Source organism: Cajanus cajan, chromosome 2 (genome assembly GCF_000230855.2).
Source record: "Cajanus cajan strain Asha chromosome 2, NIPB_CcT2T_4, whole genome shotgun sequence".
In the NCBI taxonomy this organism is placed as follows: Eukaryota; Viridiplantae; Streptophyta; class Magnoliopsida; order Fabales; family Fabaceae; genus Cajanus; species Cajanus cajan.
In genome coordinates, this window is record NC_138518.1 from 9,977,168 (window position 1) to 10,000,047 (window position 22,880).

General features: G+C 36.1%; 1 protein-coding gene across 1 annotated transcript; it reads right to left on the reverse strand.

Annotated features, from left to right (window-relative positions):
- Positions 1-437: 437 nt before the first annotated feature.
- LOC145954690 (protein yippee-like At5g53940) lies at positions 438-3,953 on the reverse strand. Its single transcript, XM_083069373.1, has 4 exons — positions 3,757-3,953; positions 1,733-1,841; positions 873-928; positions 438-793 (listed from the first exon to the last, which is right to left on the reverse strand). Exons 1-4 carry the CDS (start codon positions 3,951-3,953, stop codon positions 706-708), a joined length of 450 nt encoding a protein of 149 aa, XP_082925499.1. The 3' UTR covers positions 438-705.
- Positions 3,954-22,880: the final 18,927 nt, after the last annotated feature.

The following is a 22,880-nucleotide window of genomic DNA, read 5'->3' on the forward strand; positions in this document are numbered from 1 at the left end:
ACTGGGCCAACTAACACACAAGACTGGCCCAGTCCAATTTGAGCTTGTTCCTTATTCCTCTAAACAGTTTCTTAACTAATAAGTTTGGGAGGAAGGGGTGGAGCTCGGAGGATAAAAGGATAAGGGGAGAAGAAAAATAGTTTTGTAGGTGAAAAAAAAAAAGTATTTTTTAATCCACAACCACAAGTGTTTGGAAGCCACTCTTTATCACTTGTCCCAAAAAAATGATAAATTATATTTGTACGTGTCTACAATTTGTTCGAAAGGAAATAGACCGCCAAACTAGTGAGCAAAGGATACGAACATTTCTATTTTTGAACAAGTTGAACGCGCGACTTGGTTGGGAAGCACATAATTACATAACAAACTCAACTATTGTAAAATTGTAATTGCAAACTTATTGCTAGCACCGTAATCTAATTCTCCACACATCTGAATTATTGAGATCAAGCAAAGTAAAGATCTTCGACTCACAATATAAGATGAATATATGCCCTCCATAAATATCTAGAAAGGATTCGGTGCGCTGTGACAATATTTATAAATGCTGGAAATAAGCTAAGCTTATGTTGCTCTAAGGAGTTTCTATGTAAAATTGCATCTTGATGAATACTAAAGGTATAATATATTTGCAACCTACGACACTATAGGTGTAATATAATTGCTAGCTACAATACTTCAAATTCATGAAAGGGAAGCAACTCGCTAAGCGTTTTCTGTGTCACTTGATGCTTGAGAGCCAGTTTCAGCATCCAAATTTAACTCCTCTTCAACATTGTCAGCTATCCTCCACCTGTTAGATGCATCAACCGTAATTAAATTTTAGCTTAACTTGACATGATCAAATTCATAATCATATTTTGACACTATACCTTTCAAGCACGAACTTCCCTTCTTTGTACATTTCATTCTTTTCATGTGCTAGAACCTGAATATGAATCCAAACTCGTTATTACTTCAAACTGCTTTGAGCTCATAAAAAACGTTATGCTGATATATGTTAATAAGAGGAAAACAGAGAAAGACTAAAACAAGTGGTTGCATGTACACGATGTTATTGTTACCATGGGTGCATTAATAGACAATCCTTTTAAATGAATCCGGAGACCACATCTTTCTTAATGGCATCAAATGTTTAAATAATTTAGGATTCTCTTTCCGTGATATCTAATTTAATTTGAGTCGAAACATGACATACATTAAACAAATCCAGTGGGATAGAAAACAACTCTTTGTATTAATTTACAGTTAAAAAGATAATGAGCCCTCTAAATGCAGCTTACTTTTTTCATGTTAGATCATAAATGGATTTATAAACATTAGATTGGGAAAACAGAAATTATTCATCTGTATTATTTTATTCGCAATAAAATTGTTGGAAACTATAATTAGGGTAAATTTGAGTGTTTAATATGATTTTATGTATAAGATTCATTGTACTCGCGGGGTTATTGACATAAAAGTATCGGATTTTAAATTTCAGATGTGCTCACTTATTTATAGTGTGTTTGAATTGGTGGTAAGAAATCATGATGAGGATAAAATCATGGTGAAATCAACACAAAAGCAACTATTTGTCATACTCACGGTATCACCAAACATGCACTAAATCAACTTCATTGCCAGTTTTAACTTTCAAGACTCACCCAACCACTAATTAATGATGTTGAGGAAAACCCTCATGTATAAAGTATGAAAGAAAGGAAACTAGAGCTGCAAAGGTAAAACTCACATATTTCCATCCAAGAATTTGTCCACAGCAGCAACAAAATATGTCTTCAACTGTGTGCAATCCAGACATCATCATTCTCTCCACCTGAGGCCCAAGGGTTATATTCACCCTATTAGAGGCCAAAAGTTAACAAACAAGGAAAAAATAGTTAGTCACAAAGATTCAAGGTAAGGTGTTGATAGGTAAAAGAAAGGCAATAATTATGCGAGTCAGAAGAAAATCATTTTTTTTCTTTCAATATCATTGACAAAACCATGATGTTTCATTCAAAATACTTAAGGTGGGGGAAGGATCCTGAGGGTGGGACAACTAAATTCGTCCATCACAAAATACTTAACAAATATTGAAGCGGGTTGATATGAAAGTACAATAATAATCTGAAAAAACAAGGAACATGGGATGGGAGAGAGGGCCAGGAAATAGAAAGTGTTTCAAACAACTTACACATTGCTGAAAAGTATGCTCTCCCTCGACTGCAGTTGAAGTTCTGATAATTGCAGGGAAACATACTAGAGTCAAATAGCTAGAGCATATGGAAACAAACTAGGCACATTTTCAACAGTGGAATAAGTAACAGCAATTTATGATAATTAGCTAAGACAGGACTAAATTTGACAGTTGAAATTATTTTCAAGACTTTGGATATCTATAACTTGTTCTATTCTGTTCTAAATGTAGCCAGCATGTACCAAAAGTATCAAGATATGAAATAACTCAGTTTCCTTTTCAAAGCAAAAGCAATCACAGATGTTGGCCCACTGTCTACTCTTTGCATTTAAGCTCAAGATAAAAGGAAAATTTAAAACGTTATGCATCTTTGATTACAGAACCTTAGTAAAATTTAATCTATGTATCATATATAGCCACAGAAAACAAAATTTTGGCAAAATAAACAAATTCTAACCAACTGTATGGAGACGTTCATTTTAAAACAGAGCTCCCTGTCTCACACCCACAATGGATGTGGTGTAGTAGAAGTGTGACAAAACAAAACGGCAAGTGTCTCATTCTCAAAGCTGTCTTATATTTTACACAAACACCTTTGTGTGCATCGAGTATTTTAAAAAAAAAAGGCAAAAAAATAAAAAAAACAAAGCTCCTGCTCCAACTTCCAAGTCATTTCTTTGGTCTCTTGCATGGAAACAAGTGGGGGAAAAAACACCACCCATGTACATCCTTCCACAGGGCACAGGCTCTAGAAGAATACATAACACACATGTTCATTCAATTACTTTCCAAATCCATGGATTCCCTCTCATCATCAGAATTTACAGTGGAGTTGTGGACTGAAACATGATCTACCTCCATATTTACATTTTCCCCCAAATTAAAGTTCTATTGTTCTCTCATTAAAAGTTATTAAAAATATCCTCATTAACCTCAATTTGTCCCTAAAAGATTGATTTATTTACCTATGAGAAAAGTCAGCACTTCTCACTTCGAAGAATTAACTCTTCATATGAGCTTCTTTACCCACACGATCCAACATTAGCTCCACATACGATTCTTTACAGATTTAAATTAACTCATAAGGTTACTGTCCCTCCCTGAATTTTCACCCAACACCTTCTCACTTCGATGCTAAAAGCCTAAAAAGTTAATTGATTGAGCTCATGAAATAAACATTTGCCCCAATTTCCAACCTAGCATCATCTCATATAATTTAGGCATTTCCAAACTCCAAAAACCAGCACCATGTACAACACGCTCGCCTCAATTTAGAGACTCAAATCATCCTTCTCCAGATATCAAATTAGACACATCATTCCAATGAAAACAAAAAAGAACCAATGGATTCTACGTTTCCAGAAACTGATTGCAATTCCCAACCCAGATGCATGCAACCAATAATCTACAAAAAGAAAACAACTTTCGAAACGACCAATCCCTAGGTTCGTCCGGGTCCTGATCGATTTTAAAAAAGCCACAAAAATTCAACCTTTAAGCAGCAGAAAAAGCGAGTTTTTAATTAAATTGTTAAAAATAAAATAATAGAAAAAGAGGGCATTGAAATGGAAGCTAACCCGAGAGAGAATGTTATCAGCGAGGGCAAGAGGGGTATCGCATAATCTGCATCCGTAAGATCTGCCAACCAAATCAAGAACAAAAACCCTTCCCATGCTCTCTCATAAACCCACACAACACAACACACGACAACACCACCCACACACGCGCAATAATCATAAAATGTTCTGTTACCTCTTCTCTCCTTTTGCGTCATTTTTTTTTTCTTTTTCAAGAGTTTAATGTTCTTGCGTAATATTCTCCGTAAAATTATTTTATATTATTTTTAAATTAATTATTTGCATCATAACTGTATAATCTATTTTCTTATTTATTAAAGTTCTTATATTTAAAATACATCACTTAAATATTTTAACTCAAAGGACAAATTTGACATATATGTCCGATGTTGATTTCAATTCAAAATTGCGTTAGTAAATTGTTGAATTTGAATAAATAAATAAAAATATCTTCACTACATTAATTAATTAAGCTCTTTAACAATATTAAGTATAAAAGCAAGGAAATTTTCTTGTAATGTTTTTTAGTTGAAAAAAAAAATAAAAATGCATGCCTTGCATTCTTTAGCTATAACAAATATTTTATTTATAAAAAATGAATAAAGGATAATTAAATTCATCAATTAGTATATTTTTATAGGTACGTTTGACTTTGACCACCTATTTTTTTTATCCATACGTTGACCACCTATTACGCACTTATTCAAGTTTTTTTTTTAAAAAAAAAACCCTAATAGATTTACAGAAGAAAAAAAAAAGAGTTGGGGGACACAAAATCTAATTCGGTGCTTTTTGAAATAAATTATTAATTTTTGTCTATTGTGAGGATATTTTTGGTGCCTACCAAAAAATTTTCAGAAATAAAAATAAACTAATTTCTTTTATAAGTCAAAATAAGATCGGGAGAAAATATTATTAACGTCTTAAACTTTAAAATTAACTAGTAATTAGTATTTTTTTTACAAGATTGACCAGTAACTAATAAGTATCCGTGAAACGTGTTTCTTTATAAAAAAATGGAAAAATAAATTGAAAAAAATATTATACAAAATTAACTTCATTAATTAGTAATTATTTTAATGACAATATATATAAAGATAAAATAAGATGAATTTACAAAATCTTAATGTTTTTTAATGAATAAAAATGTTTAACCATGATTTACAAATTAATATTGACCGAATCACTAAATCAGTCTTGAAATTACAATGTCTGATTAAATTGATCTTAAAATTTAATAAAACAATAAAATAGTTCCTGAAATTATGAATTGCCAATTAATCTAGTTTTAAAATTGTAAATTAGTAGTTAATTTAATTTCTAAAATTCTAATGTTTGATTATTGTTAAGATAATTCTATAAGATATAGTTTAGATATACTAGTTTATCCTCTCCTAATTTCTAGTTTAGTTTCCTTAGTCAATTTTATCTAAATCCCTAAACTTTAGGGATTGATTATGTTTTATGCCTATTTATTGTATTGTATCCATCAATTCAATAACATGAAATTATTCGGATTCAAGTTGGTACCAGAGCATTATGGTCCTGGTTTGGAAACCCTAACCCAGCCACCACCAAGGCATCTAGGGTTTTTCGAATTTTGTCAGCGGTTGTTGGAGTTGACGCCGCCTGAGTGTTCAGAGGTCGCCGATCAGCCTTTCTGTCGCAAGCCACCTCCAGACCAGTGTCTCACGCGCGGTTTTTGTTAGAAAAGCTCACCGGCGCGTGGGGTTCACGCGCCGCCCTCCACGCCTCCGTTTGCGACGCTGTTTGCACCGTTGGACTCATCGGCCCTCCCTCTTCTTGTTTTAACCCTTTTTAGGTTGTGGGTCACACTGTAGGTGGTTGTTTGGTTACTGCTTGGAATTTCGTGATTGTTTGGGTGCTGCCACGAAATTTCGAGACTGTTTGCTTGCTGTCTCGGAGGTCTTTCGGGATTGTTTGGTGGTGTTTTTTGCTGTTCTTCTCCTTTTTCTCTTCATGGCAGAGATTTCCAAGAATGGCACACCCTCTTCTTTTATCCCTAGTTCAACTGACCGTGGAAGTCGAGCGCGTGGTTGAGGTCGTGTTTGTGGTAAATGGGGTAGAGGAAACCTCCATTGTACCTACTGCCAAAGAGATGGGCATACACGAGACAAGTGTTATTCCTTGCATGGCTTTCCGAGCAAGACAGCTAAAGTAGCTCAATCTCCGACTTCAGCTCTAGAAGTCAAGATTGAACCCAAGAGCAATCATCCAATCACATTATCTGTCGATGATTACAAAGAGTATCTTCAATTAAAGGCGACTAAACAGGCCCCTTCCTCCATCACTGTTGCTCATACTGGTAATTCTACAGTCTGTCTCTCTCATTCTACGTCTATTGGACTTTGGGTTTTGGACTCTGGTGCTTCTGATCACGTAACTGGTAATGTCTTGCTTTTCCATAACCTATCATCACCTAAAACTCCACATCATATCACTCTTGCAGATGGGTCAAAAGTCCAAGCCACTGGTATTGGTCAAATATCACCTCTTCCATCACTACCATTAAAATCTGTTTTACTAGTTCCTGGATGTCCCTTTAATTTGATTTCTATAAGTAAGTTGACTCGGTCACTAAACTGTGTCATAACCTTCACTTCTGATTCTTTCTTGATACAGGACCAGAGTATGGGACAGACGATTGGAGCCGGATCTGAATCACATGGTCTCTACTACCTTCAGCCTTCTACCTCTACCATATGAGCATCTATTGAGTCTCCTGGTTTAATCCACCGTCGCCTGGGTCATCCAAGCCTGAATAAATTAAAGAAAATGGTACCTCATCTCTCACGGTTAGAGTCTTTAGAGTGTGAGTCGTGTCAATTAGGAAAGCATGTTAGCGCTTCTTTTCCTAATAGTGTTAATAGTCGAGCTATGTCTCCTTTTGATGTTATTCATTCTGATGTTTGGGGTCCTAGTCGTGTTCCTTCTCTTTTGGGGAATAGGTATTACGTCACCTTTATTGATGATTTTTCTAGATGTACTTGGATATTTTTGATGAAAAATCGTTCTGAGTTATTTAATATTTTCCTAAGTTTCTATTCGGAGATCAAAACTCAATTTGGCAAAGTAATTCGGATTTTACGAAGCGATAATGCTAAAGAATATTTTTCAGATTGCTTCAAATCATTTATGGCTTCTCATGGCATTCTACATCAATCTAGTTGCCCTCATACACCTCAACAAAATGGTGTAGCTGAGCGAAAACATAGACATATTGTGGACACTGCTTGTACTCTTTTATTGAATGCCAATGCACCCCCAAAGTTGTGGGGCGATGATGTCCTCACTGCAGGGTATCTAATAAATCGAATGCCATCGTCTGTCTTGAATGATCAAGTACCTCATTCCCTATTATACTCATTGGATCCCCTTTTCTCTGCTCATCCTCGTGTCTTTGGTTGTACTTGTTTTGTCCATGATCTTTTCTCAGGACGTGATAAGTTGTCTACTCGGGCCATCAAATGTGTGTTCTTAGGATACTCCCGTGTCCAAAAGGGGTACCGTTGTTACTCTCCTGCTACGCATCGATTTTACACCAGTGCAGATGTCACTTTCTTTGAATATACACCATATTTTATTGCTACAGGTGTCTCTCCGGTTGACTCAGATCTCCTCTCTCAGGTATTGCCTATTCCTCATGCCTCCTACCACACCTGCTACTTTAGAGGCACCAGATCCTCCCAATAATTCTACAATTGAGCCATGTGATTCTACTCATGCTTCAGTCTCCTCACCTACTTCGGCCCCACCTACCTCAGTTGACTTGCCCATTGCTCTTCGTAAAGGTAGTCGTTCTACTTGTAATCCTCATCCTATTTATAACTTTCTTTCATATTATCGTTTGTCTCCAACCTATTATGCTTTTGTCTCTGCTATTTCCTATATTACCATTCCCAAGACAGTACAGGAGGCCTTAACCCATCCAGGATGGCGACAAGCAATGATTGATGAGATGACAGCTTTAGACTCCAATCACACTTGGGTACTTGTCCCACCTCCACCTGGAAAATCTGTTGGTTATCGGTGGGTATTTAATGTTAAAGTGGGCCCTGATGGACGAGTGGATAGATTGAAAGATCGTCTTGTGGCTAAAGGATACACGCAAGTATATGGTTTGGATTACAGCGACACTTTCTCCCCAGTTGCAAAGATGGCCTCAGTTCGTCTCTTTCTAGCCATGGCTGCTATGAGGCATTGGCCTTTGTTTCAATTAGACATCAAAAATGCCTTCTTACATGGTGATTTGGAGGAGGAGATTTATATGGATCAACCTCCCGGGTTTGTTGCTCAAGGGGGGTCTGGTCTTGTATGTAAATTACAAAAGTCCTTGTATGGCCTCAAACAATCACCTCGTGCTTGGTTTGGTCGGTTTAGCAAAGTTATACAGGAATTTGGAATGATCTGCTGCGAGGCAGACCACTCTGTCTTCTTTAGACGCTCATTGACACATAGATTTATCTATCTTGTTGTTTATGTGGATGATATTGTGATTACAGGTGATGATCAGGGGGGCATCAAGGCTCTGAAGCAACATTTATTTAAATACTTTCAAACTAAGGATTTAGGTCCCCTACGTTATTTCCTTGGGATTGAGGTCGCTCAGTCAAAGTCCGGTATTGCTATTTCTCAGAGAAAATATGCCCTTGATATTCTAGAAGAGACCGGACTTACAGATTGTAAGCCAGTTGACACTCCCATGGATCCCAATGTGAAGCTTATGCCTAATCAGGGGGAGCCTTATCCTGACCCAGGGAGATATCGGAGATTAGTGGGAAAATTGAATTATCTCACCATGACCAGACCTGATATATCTTTTCCTGTGAGTGTTGTAAGTCAGTTTCTTAACTCTCCCCGTGAGAGTCATTGGCTTGCAGTTGTTCGAATCCTTAGATACATCAAAAGATCTCCAGGAAAAGGACTTGTTTACAATGATAGAGGACATACAGACATTGTTGGATATTCAGATGCAGATTGGGCAAGTGATGCAAGTGATAGACGATCAACATCATGCTATTGTGTCTTCATGGGTGGTAATCTTGTCTCATGGAAGAGTAAAAAGCAAAGTGTTGTTGCACGATCAAGTACAGAAGCAGAATACCGTGCTATGGCTCACACCACATGTGAGCTCTTGTGGCTAAAATTCTTAATTCAAGAGTTGCAGTTTTTCAAGGTTGGTCATATGGAACTAGTTTGTGATAACTAGTCGGCTTTATACCTCTCCTCTAATCCAGTTTTTCATGAGAGAACAAAGCATATAGAGGTTGACTGCCATTTCATCAGAGAAAAGATCCTCTCTGGTATCATCAAGACCTCCTCAGTTTGCTCCAAGGATCAACTTGCAGATATCTTTACTAAATCTTTACGAGGTCCTAGGATAACATATATATGTAACAAGCTAGATGCATATGATATATATGCTCCAGCTTGAGGGGGAGTGTTAAGATAATTCTATAAGATATAGTTTAGATATACTAGTTTATCCTCTCCTAATTTCTAGTTTAGTTTCCTTAGTCAGTTTTATCTAAATTCCTAAACTTTAGGGATTGATGTTTTATGCCTATTTATTTTATTGTATCCATCAATTCAATAACATGAAATTATTCAGATTCAAGTGTTATATTGATTCTTAAAATTCAAAAATAATGAAACGAGTTTTTAAATTTTAAATCCTTGATTAATCTAAATAACTTATTAAGGTTCTTATTTTTGCTTTTAAATAACTTACATTATAATAAACTCACACTTTTATAAATTTTATTTATATTTTACTTTTTAATAATTTAAAAAATTAATGTTGTTATTATGATTAAATATTAATTTAATTAAATATAATAAATAATATTTTAACATATAAAAATTAATAATAAAATTTACACAATTAATTTAATGTGTATAAAAAATATTAAATATTAAAAGCAAAGAAATATTACATAACCATGAGAAATATATAATTGTGATGGGTGACTAATTTTTAATTCGTAAATGATAAAGGATTGATGATGCATGTTTGTTTTTCTATTTGTGGGAATGATTTGTGTTTTAAGTAACGTTGTTTAGTCATTGCTTATTTTTAAGCAATTTCTTGTGTCATGTCATTATACTCGAATGCACATTACTATTAAACATTGTTGCTTATCAGTGAGATATGTAACAATATATCAAGGTCCCTACATTTAACAATTTAACTACTCACAAAAGAAAATATAAAACATTTGCCTAAGGTTAACATACAAATAATTCATGAAAAATACATGTAATAGTATAGATATATACATAAGGATACAACCGCCCAAAAGATAATTGTTCTTAAATGAAACTACAACTTATCCTTTGCACATATATTTATATATAGTAATGCAAAAATTAGAAATGTAACTTAAGTTGTCATCAAACAACTCTACAAAATATATAAAACGGTAACACCTAGCTACACCACCATCCAACATGGCTCTCAACTTGACACTTGCCTTCAACTTATCCTTATTGTAACGACCCGCCATGGCCGTCACACTACGAACAACATCACCCACTACTGAAATATATATACTAAAGTAATATAATAAAATATTTACAACACAAGTTGGTAATCGAGCAACCAACGACAACCAATCATATACAACAAAATATGCTACTATAAGGTAGCCTACCAAAAAAATATCCCTCTCCAGGCACCTCTTGTGGCCTCTAGTAGTTATCTCACAGCCTATCCCTGCCCTGCTCCCATACCAACGTATGATCATCGCAGTCCAAACCACATAGAAACAAGCAAGGGTAAGCTAGAGACAATAAACAACTCATAAATATCAAATATGAAACACAACTCTATAATCATCTTCACAGCTGACACAAGATAAACAACACATATATATACATATTAACATCTTTTCAACTTAATTTCACATATCAACACTGTATCAACACCTTTCAACAAATACATGTTTAAAACAATTTACAACATAACAACATAGATACAACTTTTATCAACAACAAATCAACTCATCAACAACTTATGCGTCGTCACGTATTTCAACTCGGAGATCTCCAACAACTGAGGTTGAGTTGTCTAGGTGGCATAAACCCTACCGAATCCAACGTTTGACCTATCTCAACTAGGTCAGGTATAGAACAACGTTAGGAACTCTGAAGAGAACTAGGTATAGACAACAATAGGTGATTTCTCAGGTGTGCCACTTAGACTCGGAGGTCCAGTACTACTGTCAGGACAGAAGGGTTTGGGTATGAGCCTACCACGGCCTTGGCTAGCCTCACCAATCCACATGTGGAGTTAGCCCACCCACTGTCCTCCAAGTACCACGCACCCTCCAGTACCTAGTCAAAGACTACATCTCTAACTAGATACCTTACTCAAATTGGTTATTCAACCATGACATGGATCGACTACTTCCATGTCGCCCACACAATACTAAGGGTTCAACTTTAAAACAACTTTCAACTTTAAAACAACTTTCAACTTATCACCTTAGTACTATGTATCTCAACATAGGACATATATCTTCACCATATGTCCCCAATTTTCCAACTTTACAATAATAAACACCATAAAAACTTTACAACAATAAACATATGGCCGCTTGTAATCGGTATAGCTCGGCCTGGCCCCTATACCGTGGTCACTTTGTACACGTGTGCCTCGACCTTGCCCACACACGGGATCAACTAAGTCCTAGAGGAGAACAACACAACATCCACTCCAAGGAACAACTTCCCAAGGAGGGTTTTCAACAAATTGGGCTCTCAGAGCACCATAACTATCTCAATCCGCACAATGGGATGAGCAACTTCGAAAACATCTCCTCTAGTCCTAGTGATCACAACTCATCATCACAACTTAATCAACTTACAACTTTAAACAACATACAACTTTTCAACTCATCATCATAAAATAATACATTTTCAACACATGGCACAACATACAACTTTATAGCAACATACAACTCTATACTCAACATGCATCTCCATGTAGTTATACAACTTATTCAGTTATACAACTATGCAACTCTTTTCTAACAACTTAACAATATTAACATCATGCACTTCACAACATATACATGTCCACACATAATATATAACAACTTTATCAACTTAATTTCAACTAGCTTCAATAATATCATTAATAAATATTTTCATTGCATAACACAACTCATACTACATATTTACAGCCCATATATCATGCCAACTTAAATACCCAAACAATACTAATCAACCTAAGCACCCAAATGAGTTCTCAACTCACATACAACTAACAACTTTACCAACTAGCTTCCTTTACCTGAAGATTGGCTCAGCATTGCCAAGAGTTGAGAAGAAGTGGAATTTCCTTCCGAAGCTCAACCCGGGAACCTCCATCTTTCAAAAGTAAGCTTTTTGGCCCAAAGTCCTTCTCTCTAAAACTTCTCTCTAAGTTTCCATTTTCTCCCCCCAACACCTATTTATAGAGGTTCAAGAGTGGCCAGAACGGCCTGTTCCGAATCCGGAAAGGCTCGTTCTACACCCTTTCGTCATGTGAAAAAAAACACATGCAAAACGGCCCATTCTGAAATCAGAATGGCTTGTTCTGGGACTCATCTAGAATGGCCCGTTCTCTTTCCAGAACGACCCGTACTCCAACCAGAATGGCCCGTTCTCCAACCAGAATGGCCCATTTTGGGGTTTGGAACGGCCCATTCTCCTTCCAGAACGGCCCATTCTCTTTCCAGAACGGCCCGTTCTCAACCATGATTTACAGGTAAATTTAATAGCTTGGAACGGCCCGTTCCAGATTGGGAACGACCCGTTCCAGATTGGGAACGGCCCGTTCCAGATTGGGAACGGCCCGTTCTGGGCTATTAAATCACCTATATTGGGCTTTCTAAAATAACTTGCTACGTTACAATACCCCTCCAACAAATAAGAATTTTCATTCCCGAAAATAGACTTACTTGGAAATAAAGAAGAATATTGCTCTCTACACAGTTGCTCAATCTCCCAAGTAATCTCACCAGTAGTTGTATCCCACAAGATCTTCACCAATCCAGTGGACTTACCACTCAACTCCTTCAACTTGTAATCGATCACAGCTATTGGTCTCTTCTCATAAGTCAGGTCCTCCTTGACCTGAATCTCACCCATCTCAACTACATGACTCGGGTCATGGACATACTTCCTCAATTGTAAGACATGAAACACATGTTCCCACTACAGCAAACTCCATAGGCTTTTTCCTTTTATCAACATATGACTTTTGTCTACTCTGGGAAATCTTCAAACTTTCTTGAATCAACATTACTTTTTCAGTAGTTTGTAGGACTAACTTCGGCCCCCACAACCACTGATTCACTATCTTAGTACCAACACAGAGGAATCCTACACCTCTTACCATATAGAACATCAAGCGATGCCATCCCAATACTAGCATGAAAGTTATTGTTATACATGAACTCTACCAGTAATAAGACTTCCTCCCAACTCTCCAAGTGGTCTAGCACACAAGCTCTCAGCAAAACCCCCAAGTACTGAATTGTCCTCTCTGACTGACCATCCGTCTATGGATGATAAGCAGAACTCAACATCAATCTCGTGCCTAAGGCTTGGTGTAAACTCTGCCAAAAATCTGGAAGTGAACCTCGAATCCCTATCTGAAATAATACTGGAAGGTAGCCCGTGCAACCGTACTATTTCCTTCACATACAACTGTGTCAACTTCTCCAAGGATCACTTGATATTGACAGGCAAGAAATGTGCACACTTGGTCAATCTGTCAACCACAACTCAAATAGCATCACTATTCCTAGTCGACTTAGGCAACCCATCAATGAAATCCATAGTGATACTATCCTACTTCCACTACCGGATCTCCATCATCAACAACAAACCACCAGACTTCTGGTGCTCAACCTTATCCCTCTAACAGATCAAACAGGCCACCATATATTCAACAAATTAAGAACCTTCACAACTTTTGAATCTTATAACTACTTCATACCAACTTGCTACAAGAACTCACTAGCAATGGTAATCATGCCACAACTACTGTGGTCTTGAGCCAACTCCATACAGCTTCAAATCTCTGAATTTCTCAACCAGCTCCAACTCTTTCACCATCAACTAGACATGTGGGTGGACTTCCTACTCAAAACGTCTGCCACTACATTGGCCTTTCTAGGGTGATACATCAACTGAAATTCATAATCTTATAAAATATTTCATCCACCGTCTCTGTCTTGTGTTCAACTCCTTCTGATCAAGCAAATACTTCAGACTCTTGAAATCACCAAAGACGTTGGACCCTTCACTATAAAATAGTGCATCCATACCTTTAAGGAAAAATAACTGCTGCCAACTCTAAGTCATGAGTAGGGTAATTCCTATCATGATTCTTCAATTGCCTTAAAGCATATGCAACTACTCTCCTATTCTACATCAACACGCACCCCTACCCTTGGTGAGAAATACCACAACACACCTCAAATGGCTCACTATGATCAGGCAAAACCAACATAAGAGAAGTAGTTAATCTTTCTCTTCAACTCTTCCACCTGACACTTCAATTCAACCAACTCTGTTGGGCCATCCTATAGGGAGCAACCAACACTAGCCCTACACCAAGGACCAGATCAATGCTAAACTCAATCTCCCTAGTAGGAGGTAACCCAGACACCTCATCCAAAAACACCTTCTCAGTTTCCACACTAACAACAGCGAATAGAATACAACACTCTGCTTCATCTCTCAACATCACTTCAGCTTGGCTAACTGAAATCAATAATTCATCCTCCCTCTAAGGGAAAAACCAGCTCCATATTGGCATAGTCTATAAGAATGTGATTGGCAGATAACCAATCCATCCCTAAGATTATGTCAATATCCACTAAAGGCAAACAGATCAAGTTCACCTTATACTTCCTATCACACACCTCCAAGGGACAACCAACACACATCTTAGAGACAACAATAGAAATAGAAGCGTGCACAAACACAAGCAATCTCAACCCCAAATTACATACAGGCAAACACCCTCCCAGCTACAGTAGATCTATCACCCCTCGGGGCACTCCTGGTCTGTCTGGCACCTACAAGACAACTAGTCGACATGTGACCCATCTGGCCACACCTAAAGCACTTGCTCTCGGTACGAAGCAATCACGAATGAAGTGAGGTCCACCACATCTGTAACATCTAAGAGTAGTAGCTCCACTCTAATCCCCACTCCTAGCTGTGTCAATAGGTTTCCTTGTGACAGGACTCCCTTGTTGTGATTGGGGCCTATCATAAGGCTTCCTCTGAGAACCACCACCACTCTTGGACCCAGCTGGTCCACCAACAATCTTTGTCGACTTGCCGTTGCTCTCTAGCCGCTCTACAACCTTCGTCTTCTCTACCAAGGCTGGAAACTCCTTGATGGCCATAAACACCACCACTCTCCTCAAATCATACTTTAAGCCTTCAGCAAACTTCCTACACTTCCAAGCCTCAGAGGTGGCTTGGGTGTAGAAGTGTGTCAAGTGGTCGAATCTCATGGCATACTCGGTCACCAACTTTCCCTCTTGCCGTAATCTCATAAACTCTGCCTCCCGAGCATGTCTAACACTCACTAGGAAGTACTTCTCGAGGAAGGCCTCTTGAAGCATACCTAGTCCACAACCACTCCACGGTCAATTAGCATATGACTAGTACCTCCCCAACAATACTCTACCTCCCCTATCAACATATATACTGCATAAGTGAGCTTTCGCTCCTCTGAACAACCTAGAACTGAGAATATCTTTTTCAACTTGCAAATCCTGTGGTCAGCCACCTCTAGATCTGCATCACCTCTAAACTGAGGAGGACTACACTTCCTAAACTCAGCCAAAACCCGACTCTCCTATGACCCAACTGGTCTTGCAGCACTAGTCTTAGCTTTCTCAGCATCTATCCTAGCAAAGTAGGCATTCTGTTGTTGCATAGCCATAGCCATCATTTCCATGGCATCGGCTATCTGCTCATGTTCTAAGCATCTTCTACAAAATGAACAACTCATTCAAAACACTACATCTCAACTACTCAACACAAATCAGCACAACCTCTAACACAACATAGAGTTCAACACAACAAAAGCATAAAGGAACCACCCCCATAGAGTGTCCACTAGACTCAAACTGCTCTGATATCATAAAAGTGTAACAACCTGCCATGGCCGTCACACTACGAACAACATCACCCACTACCGAAATATATATACTAAAGTAATATAATAAAATATTTATAACACAAGTTGCTAATTGAGCAACCAACGACAACCAATCATATACAACGAAATATGCTACTATAAGGTAGCCTACCAAAAAAATATCCCTCTTCAGGCACCTCCTATGGCCTCTAGTAGCTATCTCTCAGCCTATCCCTGCCTTGCTCCCATACCAATGTATGATCATCGCAGTCCAAACGACATGGAAACACGCAAGGGTAAGCTAGAGACAATAAATAACTCATAAATATCAAATATGAAACACAACTCTATAATCATCTTCACAACTGACACAAAAGATAAACAACACATATATATACATCTTAACATCATTTCAACTTAATTTCACATATCAACATTGTATCAACACCTCTCAACAAATACATGTTTAAAACAATTTACAACATAACAACATAGATACAACTTTTATCAACAACAAATCAACTCATCAACAACTTATGCGTTGTCACGCATTTCAACTTGGAGATCTCCAATAACTGAGGTTGAGCAGTCTAGGTGTCATAAACCCTACCGAATTAACATTTGACCTATCTCAACTAGGTCAGGTATAGAACAACGTTGGGAACTCTGAAGAGAACCAGGTATAGACAACAATAGGCAATTTCTCAAGTGTACCAATTAGACTCGGAGGTCCAGTACTACTATCAAGACAGAAGGGTTTGGGTATGAGCCTACCACGGCCTTGGCTAGCCTCACCAATCCACATGTGGAGTTAGCCCACCCACTGTCCTCCAAGTACCACGCACCCTCCAGTACCTAGTCAAAGACTACATCTCTAACTAGATACCTTGCTCAAATTGGTCATTCAACCATGACATGGATCGACTACTTCCATGTCGCCCACACAGTACTAAGGGATTCAACTTTAAAACAACTTTCAACTTTAAAACAACTTTCAACTTATCACCTTAGTACTATGTGTCTTAACATAGGACATATATCTTCACCATATGTCCCCAACTTTCCAACTTTACAACAATAAACACCATAACAACTTTACAACAATAAACATATGGTCGCTTGTAATCGGTATAGCTCGGCCTGGCCCCTATACCGTGATCGCTTTGTACACGTGTGCCTCGACCTTGCCCACACACGAAATCAACTAAGTCCTAGAGGAGAACAACACAACGTCCACTCCAAGGAATAACTTCCCAAGAAGGGTTTTCAACAAATTGGGCTCTCAAAGCACCACAACTATCTCAATCCGCACAATGGGATGAGCAGCTTCGACAATATCTCCTCTAGTCCTAGTGATCACAACTCATCATCACAACTTAATCAACTTACAATTGTAAACAACATACAACTTTTTAACTCATCATCATAAAATAATACATTTTCAACACATGGCACAACATACAACTTTATAGCAACATACAACTCTATACTGAACATGCATCTCCATGTAATTATACAACTTATTCAATTATACAACTATGCAACTCTTTTCTAACAACCTATCAATATTAACATAATGCACTTCACAACATATACATGTCCACACATAATATATAACAACTTTATCAACTTAATTTCAACTAGCTTCAACAATATCATTAATAAATATTTTCATCGCATAACACAACTCATACTACATATTTACAGCCCATATATCATGCCAACTTAAATACCCAAACAATACTAATCAACCTAAGCACCCAAATGAGTTCTCAACTCACATACAACTAACAACTTTACCATCTAGCTTCCCTTACCTGAAGATTGGCTCAGCATTGCCAAGAGCTGAGAAGAAGTGGAATTTCTTTCTGAAGCTCAACCCGGGAACCTCCATCTTTCAAAAGCAAGCTTTCTGGCCCAGAGTCCTTCTCTCTAAAACTTCTCTCTAAGTTTCCATTTTCTCCCCCCAACACCTATTTATAGAGGTTCAGGAGTGGCCAGAACGACATGTTCCGAATCTGGAATGACCTGTTCTGCACCCTTTCGTCATGTGATAAAAACACATGCAGAACGGCCCGTTCTGGGGCTCATCCAGAACGACCCATTCTCTTTCCAGAACGGCCCGTACTCCAACCAGAACGACCCTTTCTCCAACCAGAATGACCTGTTTTGGGGTTTGGAACGGCCCGTTCTCCATCCAGAATGGCCCGTTCTCAACCATGATTTATAATTAAATTTAATAGCTTAGAACGGCCCGATCCAGATTGGGAACAGCCCGTTCTGGGCTATTAAATCACCTATATTGGGCTTTCTAAAAAAACTTGCTACGTTACACCTATCCTACTCCTATATAAATATGATCATCACAATCCAACTACAAAAAATTATGTAAGGGTAAGGTAGTATTCAAAGAACAAAACATATCAAGTATAGAAGTAGCAACAACTATACTACCAATCCACATGGAAATCACACAACATAACACCTCCACATGGCTTACAACCTTAACAAGCACCTCAATAGGACATTCAATGATCTTAAAAAGGTAAATAACATAAGCATATCACCTTATATCAACTTACACCACAACCAAGCAATTTGACAAAAAAAAAACACATAGCACATGAACATCGCCATAACCAACACATCATATACATAACACCTCAAATATATTCATTGTCTAAGATTCAACTACGAAGATCTCTTACAAAAAAAAATGAGCAGTCTAAGAAGTTTGACCCTACCGAATCAACATGATTTTTATACACCTGTTGGATAAACAACCAATTTGGATACCAATCCATAACATGACTTTTCAAATTTCACCACTTAAACTATAAATTCTAATATTACTATCAGGGTAGAACAATTTAGGTGTGAGTTTACCATGACATTAGCTTGCATAACTAAGCCACCTATAGGATTAGCATGTCGATTACCCTCCAAATACTACACCCTTATAGTACTTAGTTAAGGATTCTAGCTCTTGACCTTGTACCTTACTCAATTTGGTCAACATTGATCACTTGTAATTAGTATAGCTCGACCTGATCCATATACTGGTAACTTATAGATGGTATGCCTCGACCTTACTCATATTCTGTATCAACTAAGGTCTTAGAGGATACACATCTATCCACTTTGAGAGTGAACCACTCAAGAAGGGTTTTCAATAATTGAACTCGTAGAACACCACAACAATATCCTCACAATAAGATATCTAACTTTCTAAAACATACTCTCCTTTAATCCTAAGTTAATCAACACAACATGTCATAATGCCTTAAGTATTCTCAACACCATCGCCTCCCCAAAACAACAATAGCATCATCTATATACATTATCTCATATCAATGTATAAAGAACAAACAACATATAACAATATACGTGTATTACATTTAACTAACATATACATGTTCACCATTTTATCAAGAAAACAACAAATTTTCTTAAGGTAACTCACACCCGATGCCATCCTCCTCGAGCCCAATGCCATTGAGGCATCGCGCTCTCAGGCTACCTCACGTTTGACGCCACTTAACCTACACTTGGCATGAATAAGGCAGCGAACCTCCATTACAATCATGCTTGGCATGGCTAAATCCATGCCTAAACCCATTTTAGGTGGAGAGCCTCTACTTAACTCACATTTGACATCACTAAATTGGTGCCTGACGTTGTCTAAGCAGAGAGTTTTTATCTTGGTTACGTTGGGTGTCACTCAACTTGGTCTTGACATCACCAAGTTTAAGGCATTTCTCTCTCATCATGTTCAACACCATTTAATCCATACCTAACATGATCAAGTCGAAGAGTTTACCTCTAACTCATGTTCGACATTACCAACCCCACGTCTGGTGTTATTGAGGCAAAGAGTCTCTAACTTATGTCATGCTTGGCGCCTTGAAGTTGCGCATGATGCAATGGTGAAATCTACACTCAACAAAATCATGAATTGGCCAAAAACACCTGAAACTTCGAAGTATCCAAGCATGCAACATGTAACAACATATATAGGCATTTCAAATAACCTAAATCCAACATCATAACCAAGATGCAACCCCAAATTTGATTATAAATCAAAATTCACTTTAACACATCTCATGAACAACAAAACACCAACTTCAACATTAAATTCTTAAAATTTACCAACATTGACACAGTTTGTGAACATCAATCAACATGAAATTCAACCAATTCAAACATCGGATTTTAGCTTTTCTTACCTCAAAATCTTGAGAATCAAAGAAAAAAAGAGGAAGAAGAAGATGGGTTCCGAGCCAACTTTAGAAAGCTCCATACCACATTGCACCCACTACAATTCTTAGCTTTAACAGCTTTGAATCGTCAATCAACTATTCAAATATGAACTTCTATAACTCTTGGAAAGATAAAAAGAAGAAAAAGAATATCAAAATTCCTGAGTTCTTCTCTCTACTATCTCTCTAAGATTTCTTAAGAAATGAATTTATAAAGTTTAAGTCATAAAAAAACCTTATATACCTTTCCCTCCAAGTCAAACTAGATCTTTACCTAGAAAAAATCCTAAAAGCCTAAAACTCATAAGAATTATTTAATTCTTAGAGTTTCTCAATAATAAAGCATTAAACCACTACAACACAATTGTTACTAAAATTAACAATACTCAAGAAAAATGTATAATATTACAAGATACACCACAAGTACTCTCTATTGAAAATGTTGAAATCATTTTACTGTTGGCATCATCTACCATGAGAGGGATGAATTGACATGTTAAATACAACTAAAAATACACATGTTACTATGTCATAAAAATGAATATCGAAAAGAAATAAGAGAAAAAATCATTAAATATCATATAAAATGATGGAATATTAGTTTGTAATGTTGATTGAATATTTAAATATTATATTATCATGTTATAAAGATGAATACCGAAAAGAAATTAAAAAAAAACTTAAATATCATATTAAACGATACGGTATTAGTTTGTAATGTTAATTGAATATTTAAATATTATATTTAATGTTATAGAATATTTAAATATTGTATTTAATGTTGACTAAATATTGAAAAGATAGTATTTATATGATATTTAAGTCATGAAACATGCACGAGAGAAAAGACTTAAAAATTAAGCATGTGTGTTCAATTATGCATTTTTTAACTAATGTTAGAAAGTCCGAGTTTTTTCATTACATAATGCATATTTTATATAATTTGATTTTAATGGTATGTGTGGGTTAAGAATTTTAGAACCGTAAGAAATTTGAAAGTTTTAAAATTTAAATTATTTTGATTATTTTTAAATGATTTTATTTGAATAAATCAATTTAATTTTTTAAAATTTTAAATTCTTAATTTGAATATGATAATTTAATTTTTATCATGTTACAATTGATTTTAAATATATATATATATATATATATATATATATATATATGTATTAAGATTAAATTTATAAAAATAAATATTAAATAATTTTTAAATATGAATAATTTTAAAAATTAATATTAGATAATATTTAATAATTTAAAAATATTTTAAATATTTAATAATTAAGTGATAGGATAGAAATAAAAGATATATAGGTGAGATCAAAAAATATATATATATAAATTTTTAAATTTTTATTTTTCTATAAGAATTTGAAATTCTATTATTTTAAGAAATTTTATAAATATTTAAATTAATTTCAATTTTTTTATAAATTTTTTATCCAAATAAAATATTTTATCTTCAAATATTTAAAACTTTTCAAATGAAAAATAAATTACCCCATTTAAATCTAGTATCAATGATGAAGACCTATAAAAGGAGTTGCTTTGAAGCACAACTAATGCATGTTTTATGCGTCAAAAATTCACATATTTTATTTTTAAAAAAAAAATTACGTCAAATTGCACATAGAGGGATAAGCTATGAGAGTAGCTTTGGGAGAGACTTGAATATCCATTCCCTCTCAACGCAAATCCAAACATACTATTAATAGATTAGATTTATTTTTTTATTTAGACTTTTGTTTTTTTTAGAAATATATGTATTTGGACTTTTGTTAGCTGTCATTTATATTCGACTTAAGCCTCTTTCAATAGTATGTTTGTTGGGAACTTGTTGGAGTGATTTGTTTTAGCTTATCTTTGGACCCTTATTAATGAACATTTATTATATTTAATGTTGGTTGAATATTAAAAAAATTAAGTATAAAATTATGGAAGGTAACTTTTTTCATACATTTAAATAACTAATTCTGAAAAAAAAAACTAATATTGATTTATGATGTAACGACTCGACTGGTCCTTACACACACCACAGTACACCAGAACACCACACAAAAAAGAGCAAGTATATACATATAGTGTCTAGAATATATATATATTATATATATATATATATATATATATATATATATACAATGTCTAAATCTGGCTAGAGTCAGGGTGTATAAAAATACATCCAGCAATGCTATACTAAGTAGCTAAATACAACAAAATAACCATATGCCATCTGCCAGCTGCAGACCCTCCTCAGCACACCAACCTAACCCTGCTTTGCTCTCATACATAGTATGATCATCGCAGTCCAAATCACATGGAAACAACAAAGGGTAAGCTAGTGAAAAGAATCAACATACATATATATATATAAATACATGAATGGTAAACAGCTACAGCTATCAGCACATCAACCAGCTTAACAACATCAGCTTATAATATATAACACAGCACACATCTCACATCATTCAGCAATAACAGCAGTAAACAGCAGTACACAACGGTAAACAGCAATAAACACACAATGCGTCGTCACGCATATCAGTTAGTATTGGTCGCTTGTAATCGGTATAACTCGACCTGGCCCCTATACCGTGGTCGCTTTGTACACGTGTGCCTCGACCTTGCCCACACACGGGACCACTAAGAACTTAGAGGAGAACAACAAGTTACCACTCTAAGGGTCAGCTTTC

What these genes read in the sequence shown, in the direction of transcription:
- LOC145954690 (XM_083069373.1), bottom strand. Translation starts at nt 3,953, where the DNA reads ATGACGCAAAAGGAGAGAAGAGGTAACAGAACATTTTATGATTATTGC. An exon ending in CTGATAACATTCTCTCTCGG is followed by an intron (nt 1,842 to 3,756) that starts GTTAGCTTCCAT and finishes GGCCTCTAATAG; the next exon opens with GGTGAATATAACCCTTGGGC. An exon ending in AAATTCTTGGATGGAAATAT is followed by an intron (nt 929 to 1,732) that starts GTGAGTTTTACC and finishes ATTCATATTCAG; the next exon opens with GTTCTAGCACATGAAAAGAA.